The 13,307-nt window shown below is 36.5% G+C and overlaps 1 protein-coding gene across 3 annotated transcripts in view; it reads right to left on the minus strand.

Annotated features, from left to right (window-relative positions):
* Positions 1–8,967: 8,967 nt before the first annotated feature.
* The window catches only part of CLCA2 (chloride channel accessory 2), a 41,558-nt gene continuing 37,218 nt past the window's right edge, over positions 8,968–13,307 (minus strand). For all 3 annotated transcript variants that reach the window (XM_001496218.5, XM_014740228.3, XM_070267358.1), the window contains one exon: positions 8,968–9,534. In XM_001496218.5, coding sequence (XP_001496268.2) covers positions 9,092–9,534 — 443 coding nt within the window. In that variant the 3' untranslated portion in view covers positions 8,968–9,091. The remainder of the gene's footprint in view (positions 9,535–13,307) is intronic.

The following is a 13,307-nucleotide window of genomic DNA, read 5'->3' on the forward strand; positions in this document are numbered from 1 at the left end:
TAAATATTTCTAGGCATAATCCCCAGCATCTTCCACATCTTAAATAGACAGGAGTGAAGGGACAGTAACGAACCTGGCTCTCCTCCTATATGGCTCTGCCATTCACCAGCACAGTGCTTTGAATTACTCCTTTAACTTCCATTTTTCTGTCTGTAAAATGAGGAAAATATTTGAGGAATTAAAATTCACTACACTCCATCTCAGTATTTTACCATCCCATTGAAGCTACAGAGAGACAAATCCCAGGCTAGCGTGTGTAATGTCAATAGACGGAGAAAGGACTGACTGCCAAGTAGGGACCTGAAGCTCCTACCTGTGAAAATTTAGGCGCCACGAGACAGAGTAAAACAGACCAGGTCTGGGATGTAGTGTGAACTGCAAGGAGGCAGCCTAGGCAGAGAGATTTGCTGATTGGTTTCCTCCCCAGCACTGTTCTAAGTCTCTTACTCAAGAATTCACGTTTTCTGCCTCCTTTTTTCTTGTCCCAGTTCTCTACAATTCCCTCCCACCCCCCAAAACTTAATCTAATTTTCATTTTTAATTGGTCCTGGTTATAAAACAGATCTGTTCCATATTATTGTTTGTATTTATCCAATAATGTTTTAAGTTCTTTAATACACAAAGCAAATGGTGTTATGGCTCAATAATCTTTTTAAAAAATAGGAAAAGTAAGGTTAGATGAAAGATTTTTATTTCCTTGTGACCTCCGGTTCCCTCTCTCTATTCATCCCCACCCTGGGTAGGTAAATAGCCCTTGATGGGGAAAGGATTCTTAGAGTCTTATTTAAACAAAAAAAGCATAATCAGTTAGTCATTTCCAAAGGTCAGTCTCTCCCATGTGACCTGTTCTGTGGTTGAAAATGAATAAAACTATTCCTCAAGCTTTATAAGAGCTATAACCATTTCCATTGAATAACACCCAAGGCAATAATTTGGAAAGCTGATGCAATGAGAGCAGAAACTTATAAACAATAAATTCAATAGAGTGCTGCTACAAAACGGTTGTCAGGGGACAAGGATAACACCCACATTTTTTTTAATTGCAGTAACGTTGGTTTATAACATAGAAATTTCAGGTGTACATCATCATGTGTCGATTCCTGTGTAGGTTCACCACCCAAAGATTAATTACAATCCATCACCACACACATCTGTGTAGTCATCCCTCTGGCCCGCCTCCCTCCCCATGTCCCCTCTGGTAACCACCAATCTAATCTCTGTCTCTAGGTGATTGCTCATTATTGTTTTTATCTTCTACTTATGAGTGAGATCATACGGTATTTGACTTTCTCCCTCTGACTTATTTCGCTTAGCATAATACCCTCAAGGTCTATCCACGTTGTCACAAATGGCCAGATTTCACTGTTTCTTATGGCTGAGTAGTATCCTACTGTGTATATTTACCGCATCTTCTTTACCTAGTCGTTCCTTGATGGGCACCTAGGTTGCTTCCAAGACTTTGCTATTGTGAGTAATGCTACAATGAACGTAGGGGTGCATGTATCTTCACACGTTCGTGTTTTCATGTTCTTTGGATAAATACCCAGCAGTGGGATAGCTGGATCATATGGTAGTTCTATTCTTAATTTTTTGAGGAATCTCTATACTGTTGTCCATAGTAGCTGCACCAGTTGGCACTCCCACCAACAGTGTATGAGAGTTCCCTTCTCTCCACATTCTCTCCAACACTTGTTGTTTCCTGTCTTGTTAATTATAGCCATTCTGACTGGAATGAGGTGATATCTCGTAGTTTTGATTTGCATTTCTGTGATAGTAAATGATGGTGAACATCCTTTCATGTGCCTTTTGGCCATCTGTATATCTTCTTTGGAGAAGTATCTGTTCAGATCTTTTGCCCATTTTTCAATTGGGTTGTTAGTTTTTTTGTTCTTGAGATGTATGAGTTTTTTATATATTTTGGATATTAACCCCTCATCAGACGTATGGTTTGCAAATATCTTCTTCCACTTGTTAGGTTGTCTTTTCATTTTGTTGATGGTTTCCTTTGCTGTGCAGAAGCTTTTTAGTTTGATGTAGTTGGATTTGTTTATTCTTTCTATTATTTCCCTTGCCCAGTCAGACATGGGACTTGAAAATATGCTGCTAAAACTGATGTCAAAGAGTGTACTGCCTATGTTTTCTTCTAGAAGTTTCATGGTTTCAGGTCTTACATTCAAGTCTTTAATCCATTTTGAATTAATTTTTGTGTATTGTGTAAGATAATGGTCTACTTTCATTCTTTTGCATGTCACTTTCCAGTTTTCCCAACACTATTTATTGAAGAGACTTTCCTTTCTCATTTGTGTGTTCCTGGCTCCCTTGTTGAAAATTATCTGTCTATATATGTGTGGGTTTATTTCTGGGCTCTCAGGTCTGTTCCATTAATCTGTGTGTCTGTTTTTGTGCCAGTACCATGCTGTTTTGTTTACTACAGCTTTGTAGTATATTTTAAAATCAGGAAGTGTGATACTTCCAGCTTTGTTCTTTTTTCTCAGGAATCTTTTGGCTATTCGGGGTCTTTTGTTGTTCCATATAAATTTTGGGAATCTTTGTTCTATTTCTGTGAAAAATGTTGTTGGAACTTTGAGAGGGATTGTGTTGGATCTATAGATTGTGTTAGGAAGTATAGACATTTTAACTATGTTTATTCTTCCAATCCAAGAGCACGGCATATCTTTCCATTTCTTTGTGTCTTCTTAGATTTCTTTCAACAGTTTTATAGTTTTCGTTGTGCAGATCTTTCACTTCTTTGGTTAAGTTTATTCCTAGGTATTTTATTCTTCTTATGCAATTGTAAAAGGGATTGTATTCTTAATTTCTCTTTCTGCTACTTCATTGTTAGTGTATGGAAACGCAACTGATTTTTGTGTGTTGATTTTGTATCCAGAGACTTGACTGTATTCATTTATTGTTTCTAGAAGTTTTTTAGTGGATTCTTTGGGGGTTTCTATATATAAAATCATGTTATCTGCAAAGAGTGACAGTTTCATTTCTTCTTTTCCCATATGGATCCCTTTTATTTCTTTTTCTTCCCTGATTGCTCTGGCTAGGACTTCCAACTATGTTAAATAAGAATGGTGAAAGTGGGCATCCTTGTCTGGTTCCTGTTCTAAGAGGGATAGCTTTCAGTTTTTCTCCATTGAGAATGATATTTGCTCTGGGTTTGTCATATATGGCCTTTATTGTGTTGAGGTATTTTCCTTCTATACCCATTTTATTTAGAGTTTTTATCATAAATGGATGCTGTATCTTGTCAAATGCTTTCTCTGCATCTATTGAGATGATCGTGTGATTTTTATTCTTCATTTTGTTAATGTAGTGTATCGCGTTGATAGATTTGCAGATGTTGAACCATCCTTGCACCCCTGGAATGAAACCCACTTGATCATGATGTATGATCTTTTTGATGTATTGGTGTATTCGATTTGCTAGTATTTTGTTGAGGATTTTTGCATCGATGTTCATCAGTGATATTGGCCTGTAATTTTCTTTTTTAGTGTTGTCCTTGTCTGGTTTTGGTATCAGGATAATGTTGGCTTCGTAGAATGAGTTAGGAAGCCTCCCCTCCTCTTCAATTTTTGGAAGCGTTTGAGAAGGACAGGTATTAAGGCTTCTTTGAATGTTTGGTAGATTTCACCAGGGAAGCCACCTGGTCCTGGACTTTTATTTTTTGGGAGGTTTTTGATTGCTGTTTCAATCTCCTTACTGGTGATTGGTCTATTCAAATTCTCTACTTCTTCTTGGTTCAGTTTTGGAAAGTTGTATGTTTCTAAGAATTTATCCATTTCTTCTAGATTGTCCAATTTGTTGGCATATACCTTTTCATAGTATTCTCTTACTATTTTTTTGTATTTCTGAGACATCCGTTGTAATTTTTCCTCTTTCATTTCTGATTTTATTTATTTGAGCCTTCTCTCTTTTTTTCTTGTTGAGTCTAGCTAAGGGTTTGTCAATTTTGTTTATCTTTTCAAAGAATCAGCTCTTGGTTTCATTAATTTTCTCTATTGTTTTTTTAGTCTCTATTTCATTTATTTCTACTCTGATTTTTATTATTTCCTTCCTTCTGCTGATTTTGGGCTTTGTTTGTTCTTCTTTTTCCAGTACCTTTAGATGCACTTCTAGCTTGTTTATTTGGGATTTTTCTTCTTTGTTGAGGTAGGCCTGAATTGCTATAAAACTTCCCTCTTAGAACCGCTTTTGCTGTATCCCATAGATTTTAGCATGTTGTGTTTTCATTTTCATTTGTCTCCAGGAATTTTTTGATTTCTTCATTGACCCAATAGTTGTTCAGTAGCATTTTGTTTAATCTCCACATTTTTGTGTCTTTTCTGCTTTTCTTCTTGTAGTTGATTTCTAGTTTCATACCTTTGTCGTCAGAAAAGATGCATGGTATTATTTTGATCTTCTTAAATTTTTTGAGACTTGTTTTGTGGCCTAATATGTTATGAATCCTGGAGAATGTTCCATGTGCATTTGAAAAATGTGTATTCTGTGGTTTTTGAATGGAATGTTCTATATATATCTACTAAGTCCACCTGGTCTAATGTGTCCTTTAAGGCCAGTGTTTCCTTATTGATCTTCTGTTTGCATGATCTATCCATTGGTGTAAGTGGAGTGTTAGAGTCCCCTACTATTCTTGTGTTATTGTCTATTTCTCCTTTTATGACTGTTAATAATTGCTTTATATATTTAGGTGCTCCTATGTTGGGTGCATAGATATTTACCAGTGTTATATTCTCTTGTTGGATTGTTCCCTTTATCATTATGTAGTGCCCATCTTTGTGTCTTGTTACAGTTTTGTTTTAAAGTCTATTGTGTCTAATATAAGTATCTCTACCCCCACTTTCTTTTCTTTGCCATTTTCACTGAATATCTTTTTCCATCCTTTCACTTTCAGTTTGTGAGTGTCTTTAGGTGTGAAGTGTGTCTCTTGTATGCAGCATATACATGGGTCTTGTTTTTTTATCCAATTGGCCACCCTATGCCTTTTGATTGGAGCATTTAGTCTGTTGACATTTAAAGTAGTTATTGATAAATAAGTATTTATTGCCATTTTGTCACTTTTTTTCCTGGGTGATTTAGTAGTTCTTCTCTGTTCCTTTCTTTTTCTCTTGCTCTCTTCCCTTGTGGTTTGATGGCTTTCTTTAGTAATACGTTTGGTTTCTTTTGTCTTACTTATTTGCTTACTTATTATAGGTGTCTGATTTGTGATTATCATGAGGATCCTATAAAATATTCTATGTATATAACAGTTTATATTGAGTTGATAGACTCTTTAGCTTGACGTCTTTCTAAAAGCTCTACTTTCTCACTCCCCTCCTCCCAAATTTTATGTTTTTGAAATCATATATAATCTCTTGTTTAGTGTGTGTCAATCCATTACCCTCTTATCATCAGAATAGGTAATTTTAGTACATTTGTCTTTTAACCTTTGTATTATTTTCACAGGTAGTTGATCTTCTACCTTTACTATACTTTTACCTTAACCAGTGATTTTATTGCCTGGTGCGGTGTTTTTTTGATAATTTTTTTATCCCTATTTGTGGTCATCAATTTCCCACTTAAATAAGTCCCTTCAACATTTCTTGTAGAACTTGTTTCTTGGTGATAAACTCCTTTAATTTTTGCTTGTCTGTGAAGCTCTTTATCTCTCCTTCCATTCTGAATGATAAACTTGATGGATAGAGTATTCTTGGCTGTAGGTTTTTTCCTTTTAGCACTTTAAATACGTCATGCCATTCTCTTCTCCTCTGGAGGGTTTCAGCTGCAAAGTCTGCTGATAGCCTTATGGGCTTTCCTTTGTATGTCACTTGTTACCTTTCTCTTACTGCTTTTAGGATTCTCTCTTAATACTTAATTTTGGGCATTTTAATTATAATATGTCTTGGTGTGGGTCTCTTTGGGCTTATCTTGTTTGGAGCTCTCTGTGCTTCCTGTACTTGGATGTCTCTTTCCTTTCTTAGGTTAGGAAAATTTTCATCTATTATTTCTTCAAATAAATTTTCTACCCCTTTGTCTCTCTCTTCTCCTTCTGGAACACCTGTAATATGAATGTTAGCGTGCTTGATATTGTCCCAGATTTCCCTCAGACTGTTCTCATTCTGTCTAATTCTTTTTTCTTTTATCTGTTCAGCTTGGGTGATTTCCTCTAGTCTTTCATCTAGCTCACTGATCCATTCTTCTGTATCCTCTACTCTGCTATTGAGTCCCTCTACTGAATTTTTCATTTCCAGTATTGTATTCTTCATTTCTGATTGGTTCTTTTTTATATTTTTCCAGTTCTTTGCTAATGAGTTCCCTGTGTACATCCATTCTTCTCCCAATATCTGTGACCATCCGTATGAGATTTTGTTTGAACTCTTTTTTGGGTAGGTTGCTTATTTCTGTTTCACTTAGTCCTTTTCCTGGGGTTTTGTCCTCTTCCCTTGCTTGGAATGTATTCCTTTGTCTCCTCATTGTGTCTCTTTCTCTGTGCTTATTTCTATGTATTAAGTGAGTCGGCTATGTCTCCTGATCTTGGAGAAGTGGGCTTATGTAAGAGATGCCTTATGAGGCCCAGAAGTGTGCTTCCCTCATGTCACCAGTCCAAATGATCCAGGAGTGACCCCTTTGTGGACTACTTGCTGTGGCAGGGTTGCTCTTACTTCAGGTACCCAGGGAGTCTAGTCTTTCCTTCCCTGGCCAGCTGTTTGTAAATCCAGTTTGGAGAGGTTCAGCTTCACCGTTGGCTACAGAGTCTGACAGCACACTCCTGTTGCAGTTTTCCTCTTAATTGGGTAGGTACCCAGTGTAGCTGTTTTCTAGGCTCAGGGGCTTACAGTTGCTATAGGCCTCAGGCCTACAAGGCTGTTGTCAGTTCTCTGAGGAGTGCAGCTGAGTGGGGCTGGCCTTAGGCAAGAGAACACTCAATTGTTTCAGGCGTTGGAAGGTAAGGCTGATCCTCTTTATGGCTATTTGTGAAGCATAGGTCTTCTGCTGCTGATAAGCCTCACCTTCCACACACACCATCAACACAGTCCTGGTCTATGCACACTTCCCAACCCCCTGGAGCGTACCCCGATGCCCCACTGCAGAGGCCCTCACCTCTCCACCAATGCCTCCCACAGTTCACCTGGTCCTCACATAGGCCCTGCCCTAAAGAGGTGGATACACTCGCCTACCAGTAGAGGATCAAGACACCCAGTCAATGTAGGCCAACAAGTAGCCTGAGGGCTTGCTGTTGGGCAGGGATGGTCTCTAGGGCAGGCTGCCTGCCCTGGCTGAATTGGATTAAATCTGTGCTCTAGTGGGTGTGGCTGGCCCCTGGGCTAACAGGCCAAGGGAAGAACCTTAATGGCATCCACTGGGGCCAGTGTCAGCATGCCTGGACCAGGTCAGAACAATGGCCCCCACCAATGTCTCAGTCTCCAGAGTGGTCCCTCCTCTCACTGAGATGTCCCCAGAGCCCACCAGGTGAGTCTCTTTTCATCAAAGGACTGTTAGTTTTCTCTGGTGATTTCAGGTTGCTGAGACTGGTGAGTTTGTCTGTGGGCCCTTTAAGACACTGGTCTTTTCAGCTTTCTTCCGATAGCTTTTCTAGAGGTATCCCTGCTACAGTTAATAGCCAGCAATGCCAGATAATAAGACCCTCGTCTCAGTTGTGCTGAGTCTGAAGGATGCTTATAGCAGTATTGACCCTCACTCCAGAACTCATTCCTCCAGGGAGGGCTGGTCTACCTTAGGGTGGCTCCCGCCTGGCCAGCTGAAAAACTCCCCAGCTCCTGAAGGTGGCTTTTTTTTCCTCTCCAGCAGGAATTTCTGCCTCTTCTGCCTTAGTCAGGACTGTCCCTTGTTTTGGGGGTTCTTTTTATCCAGTTTTCAGTTTTCCATCCAGGGTAATTTTTCCATAAATAGTTGTAACTTGGCTGTGCTCATGGGAGGAGATGAGTTCAGAGTCTGCTTACGCCACCATCTTGATGAGATCTCTAGGATTTCTATATACAAAATCACATCATCTGCAAATAGTGACAGTTTCACTTCTTCCTTTCCAATTTGGATCCCTTTTATTTCTTTTTCTTGCCTGATTGCTCTGGCTAGGACTTCCAATACTATGCTAAATAAGAGTGGTGAAAGTCAGCATCTTTGTCTGGTTCCTTTTCTTAGGGGGATAGCTTTCAGCTTTCTCCCTTGATAATGATTATTAGTTGTGGGTTTATCATATATGGCCTTTATGATGTTGAGGTACTTTCCTTCTATACCCATTTTATTTGGAGTTTTTATCATAAGTGGATGCTTATCTTGTCAAATGCTTTTTCTGTATCTATTGATAAGATCATGTGATTTTTATTCTTCATTTCGTTAATGTGGTGTATCACATTGATTGATTTTCAGATGTTGAACCATCCTTGCATCCCTGGAATAAATCCCACTTGATCATGGTATATGATCTTTCTAATGTATTGCATTCAATTTGCTAGCAATACCCACATTTTAAGGTTAACTTTTACAATGCATAAAGGCATCTTTGAGCATTAGTGGTAGAATTTGATCAGTGGTATAGTTAACCAAATGGCAGGAGGTAAAGAACTTTACAATAGGAGCTTCAGATATAAAATTCAGCTTGATCTTTAGTCATAACCAAGCAACCTGTTCTGAACAGATAAGGGGAAATTAAAAATTAATCAAAGTAACTAAACAACTGCATCATACAGACAGTTGTACGAAATAATTCAGATGGAACTTCCTTTTCTCTACTTGGGGCTATTTTTCCTGTTCAGTAAAACAAGCTTTTCTTGACTCTTTGATTCAACTTTGCCCTTGCCTTTAAAGACATTACCTTGGGGAATAATTTTCATTATTTTGTCCGTAGCCAAACTTAAGTGTTTTCTAATTTCTCCCCAAAAATGAATGTTCTTAAAGACGTTTTTGTCTATTTACCATGTAAAAATATGATCTGTAGTATACAAAAACTGAAAGCATTTTCAATAGTTTTGAGGTTAATTTGACTTTATTGGTATGTTTTTATAAAGTACAAAGGCCATGGGTCTTATATCTAAGAAGGAAAGAACTCTGTTCATAATAATGTGTTCCATTTATTCAAATTACTTTTTGTTCATAGTAATTTCATTCCATTCTCTTTGTTGTCTGCTGTCTTTTTCTTGTTTAAAATACAATGTGTTACAACTATAGTGAGGCAAATAATTCCTATCAAACCCATTGCTGTCAAAATTCCTTTCAATATAAGACGATCTCTAGCAAGTACAGGAGCAGAATTTGGGGGAATAAACAGAGATGCCTGGGCAATGTTAGATACAGCAGATTTTAAGGAGTTCCTATCTATTGCTCGTATTGCCACATAAATTCTGTGGTTTTCTTGTGCCTCTCCCTCGGGCTGATATTTAGGTCCCTCTGTGAAAAGCTTTGGTGAGAATGTAAATATCTCCTTGGTGCCAGCTTGCTGAGGAGTTAGCTTTGATGTATTCACTAAAATGGCATTGTTAAAGTCATCTTGAATATTCTGTAGACTTTTACTCATTCTTATTTCATAGCTGTTAGCTGAAATTAAAAAATATAAATGGGTGGGTTAAGTCACTTTGAGTAAGTATTCTAGTTTATTAGAAATGACTAATGAGAATAGCAACAAAAAAGTCCAAATACCTAGGAATAAGCATAACAAGAAATACACTTATGAACAAAACTTTAAAACACTACATAGGAACTCATTAAAAACTGGAACAAGAAGAAGGACATTATATTTTTGGGATAGCAAGATTTAACATAATAAAGATGTTATTTTTCCTTAAGTTATTTTATGTAATTCTATTCAAAGTGTCTCTAGCTTCTATTTTAACAAGCTTATTGTAAAGTTTAAATGGAAAATAAATAATCAAGATTGGCCACAGAAAGTCTAAAAAATAGCAATGTGGAAGGCCTAACCCTATCAGATATAAAAACACTGTAACGCTTCAATAACAAGAAAAAAAGTTAAGTAATATTTCATGAATAAATTTATTCTAAAAATAGGCCAAAATACATTCCAGGACTTAGCATATGATAGAGGTAAAATTCAACTTAATGGCAGAAAATACAAATGTCTTAATAAATGGTATTGTGAAAGTTGGGTAAAAAGCTGGAAAAAAATAAAATTGGACCTGTACCACAAACCTTTTTTTCAGGATAAACTCAAAAGTGGTCAAAAAGTTTGATGTAAAAAAATAAAAATATTAAGTATTTAGTAGGAAACGATAGATGAATTCCAGTATAATCTTGAAATGGGTAAAGCCCTTCTGTAAGACTCAAAATTCAGAAGCCATAAACAAAAAATTGACAAATAGAATACATAAAATGAAAAACTTCTACATGAGAAAAAACTTCCCAAACAAAATACAAACATAAATGTTAGGTGACAAAAATATTTGTAAACTTAAGTCAAAGGTAAGTTTATTGCTGGTAAATGGCTGAGTGGCTTCTATTGGACTAATTCTCCAGCAGATAATAGGTATAAACTCTAAAGAAAGCAAAAAAAAAAAAACCCTACCCAAAAAAAAAAAAAAACCACTGAAGCCCTGGATTCAGATAAAAAAAACAGGCAGAAACCAGAGCAGATCCAATCCTTAGAAGAAGGGAACCAGACCAAGAATGATTCGTGTTTTTACACGTGCATTCCCCTGAAGACACTTCTCACTCCAATACAGATAGCTGGAACAGGAAACTACTATCTTCTTGGTCTGAGAAGCCAGCAGACCGAATGTAGGATTGCCAGAGTGGCTGAAAATTGAGGGAGCCAGAGAGAGATTGGCTCAAAATCCATGTATTAACTTATCTCAAATCTGAAAGACCTCTGAATTGAGCATGTGTGGGTGAAAGATCAAGAAATCAAAGGAAAAAGACAAAAAAAGCTAGAAAGCTGAAGAACTGAGCAGAGTTGTATGCTAATGCTCACCACAGGGAAGATAGAGAATTTGGAGTGTGAGTCTTGCCACCTTAGAGGAGTTTGATATGTACCTTGAGATGTCCATTAAAACAGTAGAAAAGCAATGCTTTAGAAATAAAGATTGTGTTCCAGAATTAAGGGATATGCCCTGGGATTAGGAGCAAAACTGAAATAGACAATCCCTAGTCAAAAGTAAAACCAAGCCTCCTCAAATTCAAGGTGATTCAAGATATCCACTAGAAAAATTTGAAAACTCTCCAGGGGAAAATAACAGATTCTAGTCTTTAATTTACTACCACACATCCAGTATACAATAAAAAATCACTAGACATACAAAGAAACAGGAAATGTTATATATGGTCAAGAAAAATATCAGCAAATAAAAAAAGAGTCACAAATATCTGAGATTTGAAATTAATAGATTATTAAAATAATCATTGGGGAAATGCAAATCAAAACCACAATGATATATCATCTCACACCTAGTAGAATAGCAATTATCAAAAAGACAAGAAACAGCACGTGTTGGTGAGGATGTAGAGAAAAGGGAGCCCTTAGGCACTCTTAGTGGGAATATAAACTGGTACAGCCACTATGGAAAACAGTAGAGAGGTTCCTAAAAAAATTAAAATAGAACTACCATGTGATGCAGCAATTCCAATTCTGGATATTTATAAGAAGGAAACAAAAAACACTAACTCAAAAAGATATCTGCATCTCCATGTTCATTGCAACATTATTTACAATAGCCAAGATATGGGAGCAATCTAAGTGCCTATCAATGGATGAATGAATAAAGAAGTTGTAGTATATATATATATACAATGGAATATCATTCAGCCACAAAAAAGAATGAAATCTTGCCTTGTACGACAATATGGATAGACCTTGAGGGTGTTATACTAAGTGAAATAAGTGGGACAGAGAAAGACAAATACCATATGGTCTCACTTATATGTGGAATCTAAAAACAACCAAACAAACAAGCTCACAGATACAGAGAGCAGATTGGTGATTGCCAGAGGCAGTAGGTGGAAGGTGGGGGTGAATGGAGTCAAAAGGTGCAAACTTTCAGTGATAAAATAAATAAGTCACGAGGACGTGATGCACACCATGGTGACCATAGTAAATAATTCTGTGTTGCATATTTGATAGTTGTTGAGAGAGTAGATCTTAAAAGTACTCATCACAAGAAATAAAAACTTTGTAATTATATATGGTGACAAATGCTAACTAGACTTACTGGGGTGATTATTTTGCAATATATACAAATACTGAATCATTATGTTGAATAGTGAAATTAATATAATGTTATATGTCAATTATATCTCAATAAAAAATTCACTTCATGAAATCCTTATAATACTTTAATAAAGTAAAAAATAAAATAATCATGATGAATATGTTAAAGGTCTACAGGAGAGGTTGGACATAGGGAATGAAGACATGGGAAATTTGAGGAGAGATACAGAAACTAAAAAGGAAGCAAATAGAAATCCTAGAATTGGAAAGAATACAATGAATGAAAAACTTTAATGGAGAAGATTAATAGCAGATTGGACCCAACAGAAGAATCAGTAAAATTAAACATAGATCCACGAAAATCATCCAAACTAAAGCACTCAGAAGAAGAAGATAGAAAAACTGAACCGAATCTCAATGATCTTTGAGATCCACTGACATATCCATTTAGTGTGAGTGTATATAATAAAATAAATATAATTAAGATAATATAATACAAATATTATCCAAGAAGGAAAGAAGAAAGAGAATACAGAAGAAATTTTCTGAAGATATATTAGCTGAAAATATTCCAAATTTGATCAAGAAGAACACTCCAGAGATCTAGGGAGCTCTCCAATTCTAAACAGAATACGTTATCGTGAAAATCACACCAGGACACCTCGTGATCAACCAACTGAACACCAAAGATAAAGACAAATAATTTGGAGCAGCTGGAGGAAAAAAAGACACTCTATACTCAGGAAAACAATGGTAAGAATGATAGCTGACTTCTCATCAGAAAAAAATTGGGGCCAGAAGACAATGAAATGACATATTTAAAGTGCTGAAATAAAAACCTGCTGTCCTAGAATTCTACATTTAGTAGAAAATGTCATTTAAAAATTAAAGTGAAATGAACACATTTTTAGATAAACAAACAGAGAATTTGTCACCCAAGACCTGAACTACAAGGCAAATGATGCTAGGGAAAAATCAGATCTGCAGGAAGGAAGAGGACCAGAAATGGTGACTATGAGGTAACTGAAAAGGATCATCTCTTCAAAATGTCTTAGAAAGACAACTGATTGTTTCAAATAGAAGCCATAGCAATGCACTGTGGGGTTTATAACAAATGTGGAAGTAAAATATATGACAGCAAGAGCACAAAGTG

Source organism: Equus caballus, chromosome 5 (genome assembly GCF_041296265.1).
Source record: "Equus caballus isolate H_3958 breed thoroughbred chromosome 5, TB-T2T, whole genome shotgun sequence".
In the NCBI taxonomy this organism is placed as follows: Eukaryota; Metazoa; Chordata; class Mammalia; order Perissodactyla; family Equidae; genus Equus; species Equus caballus.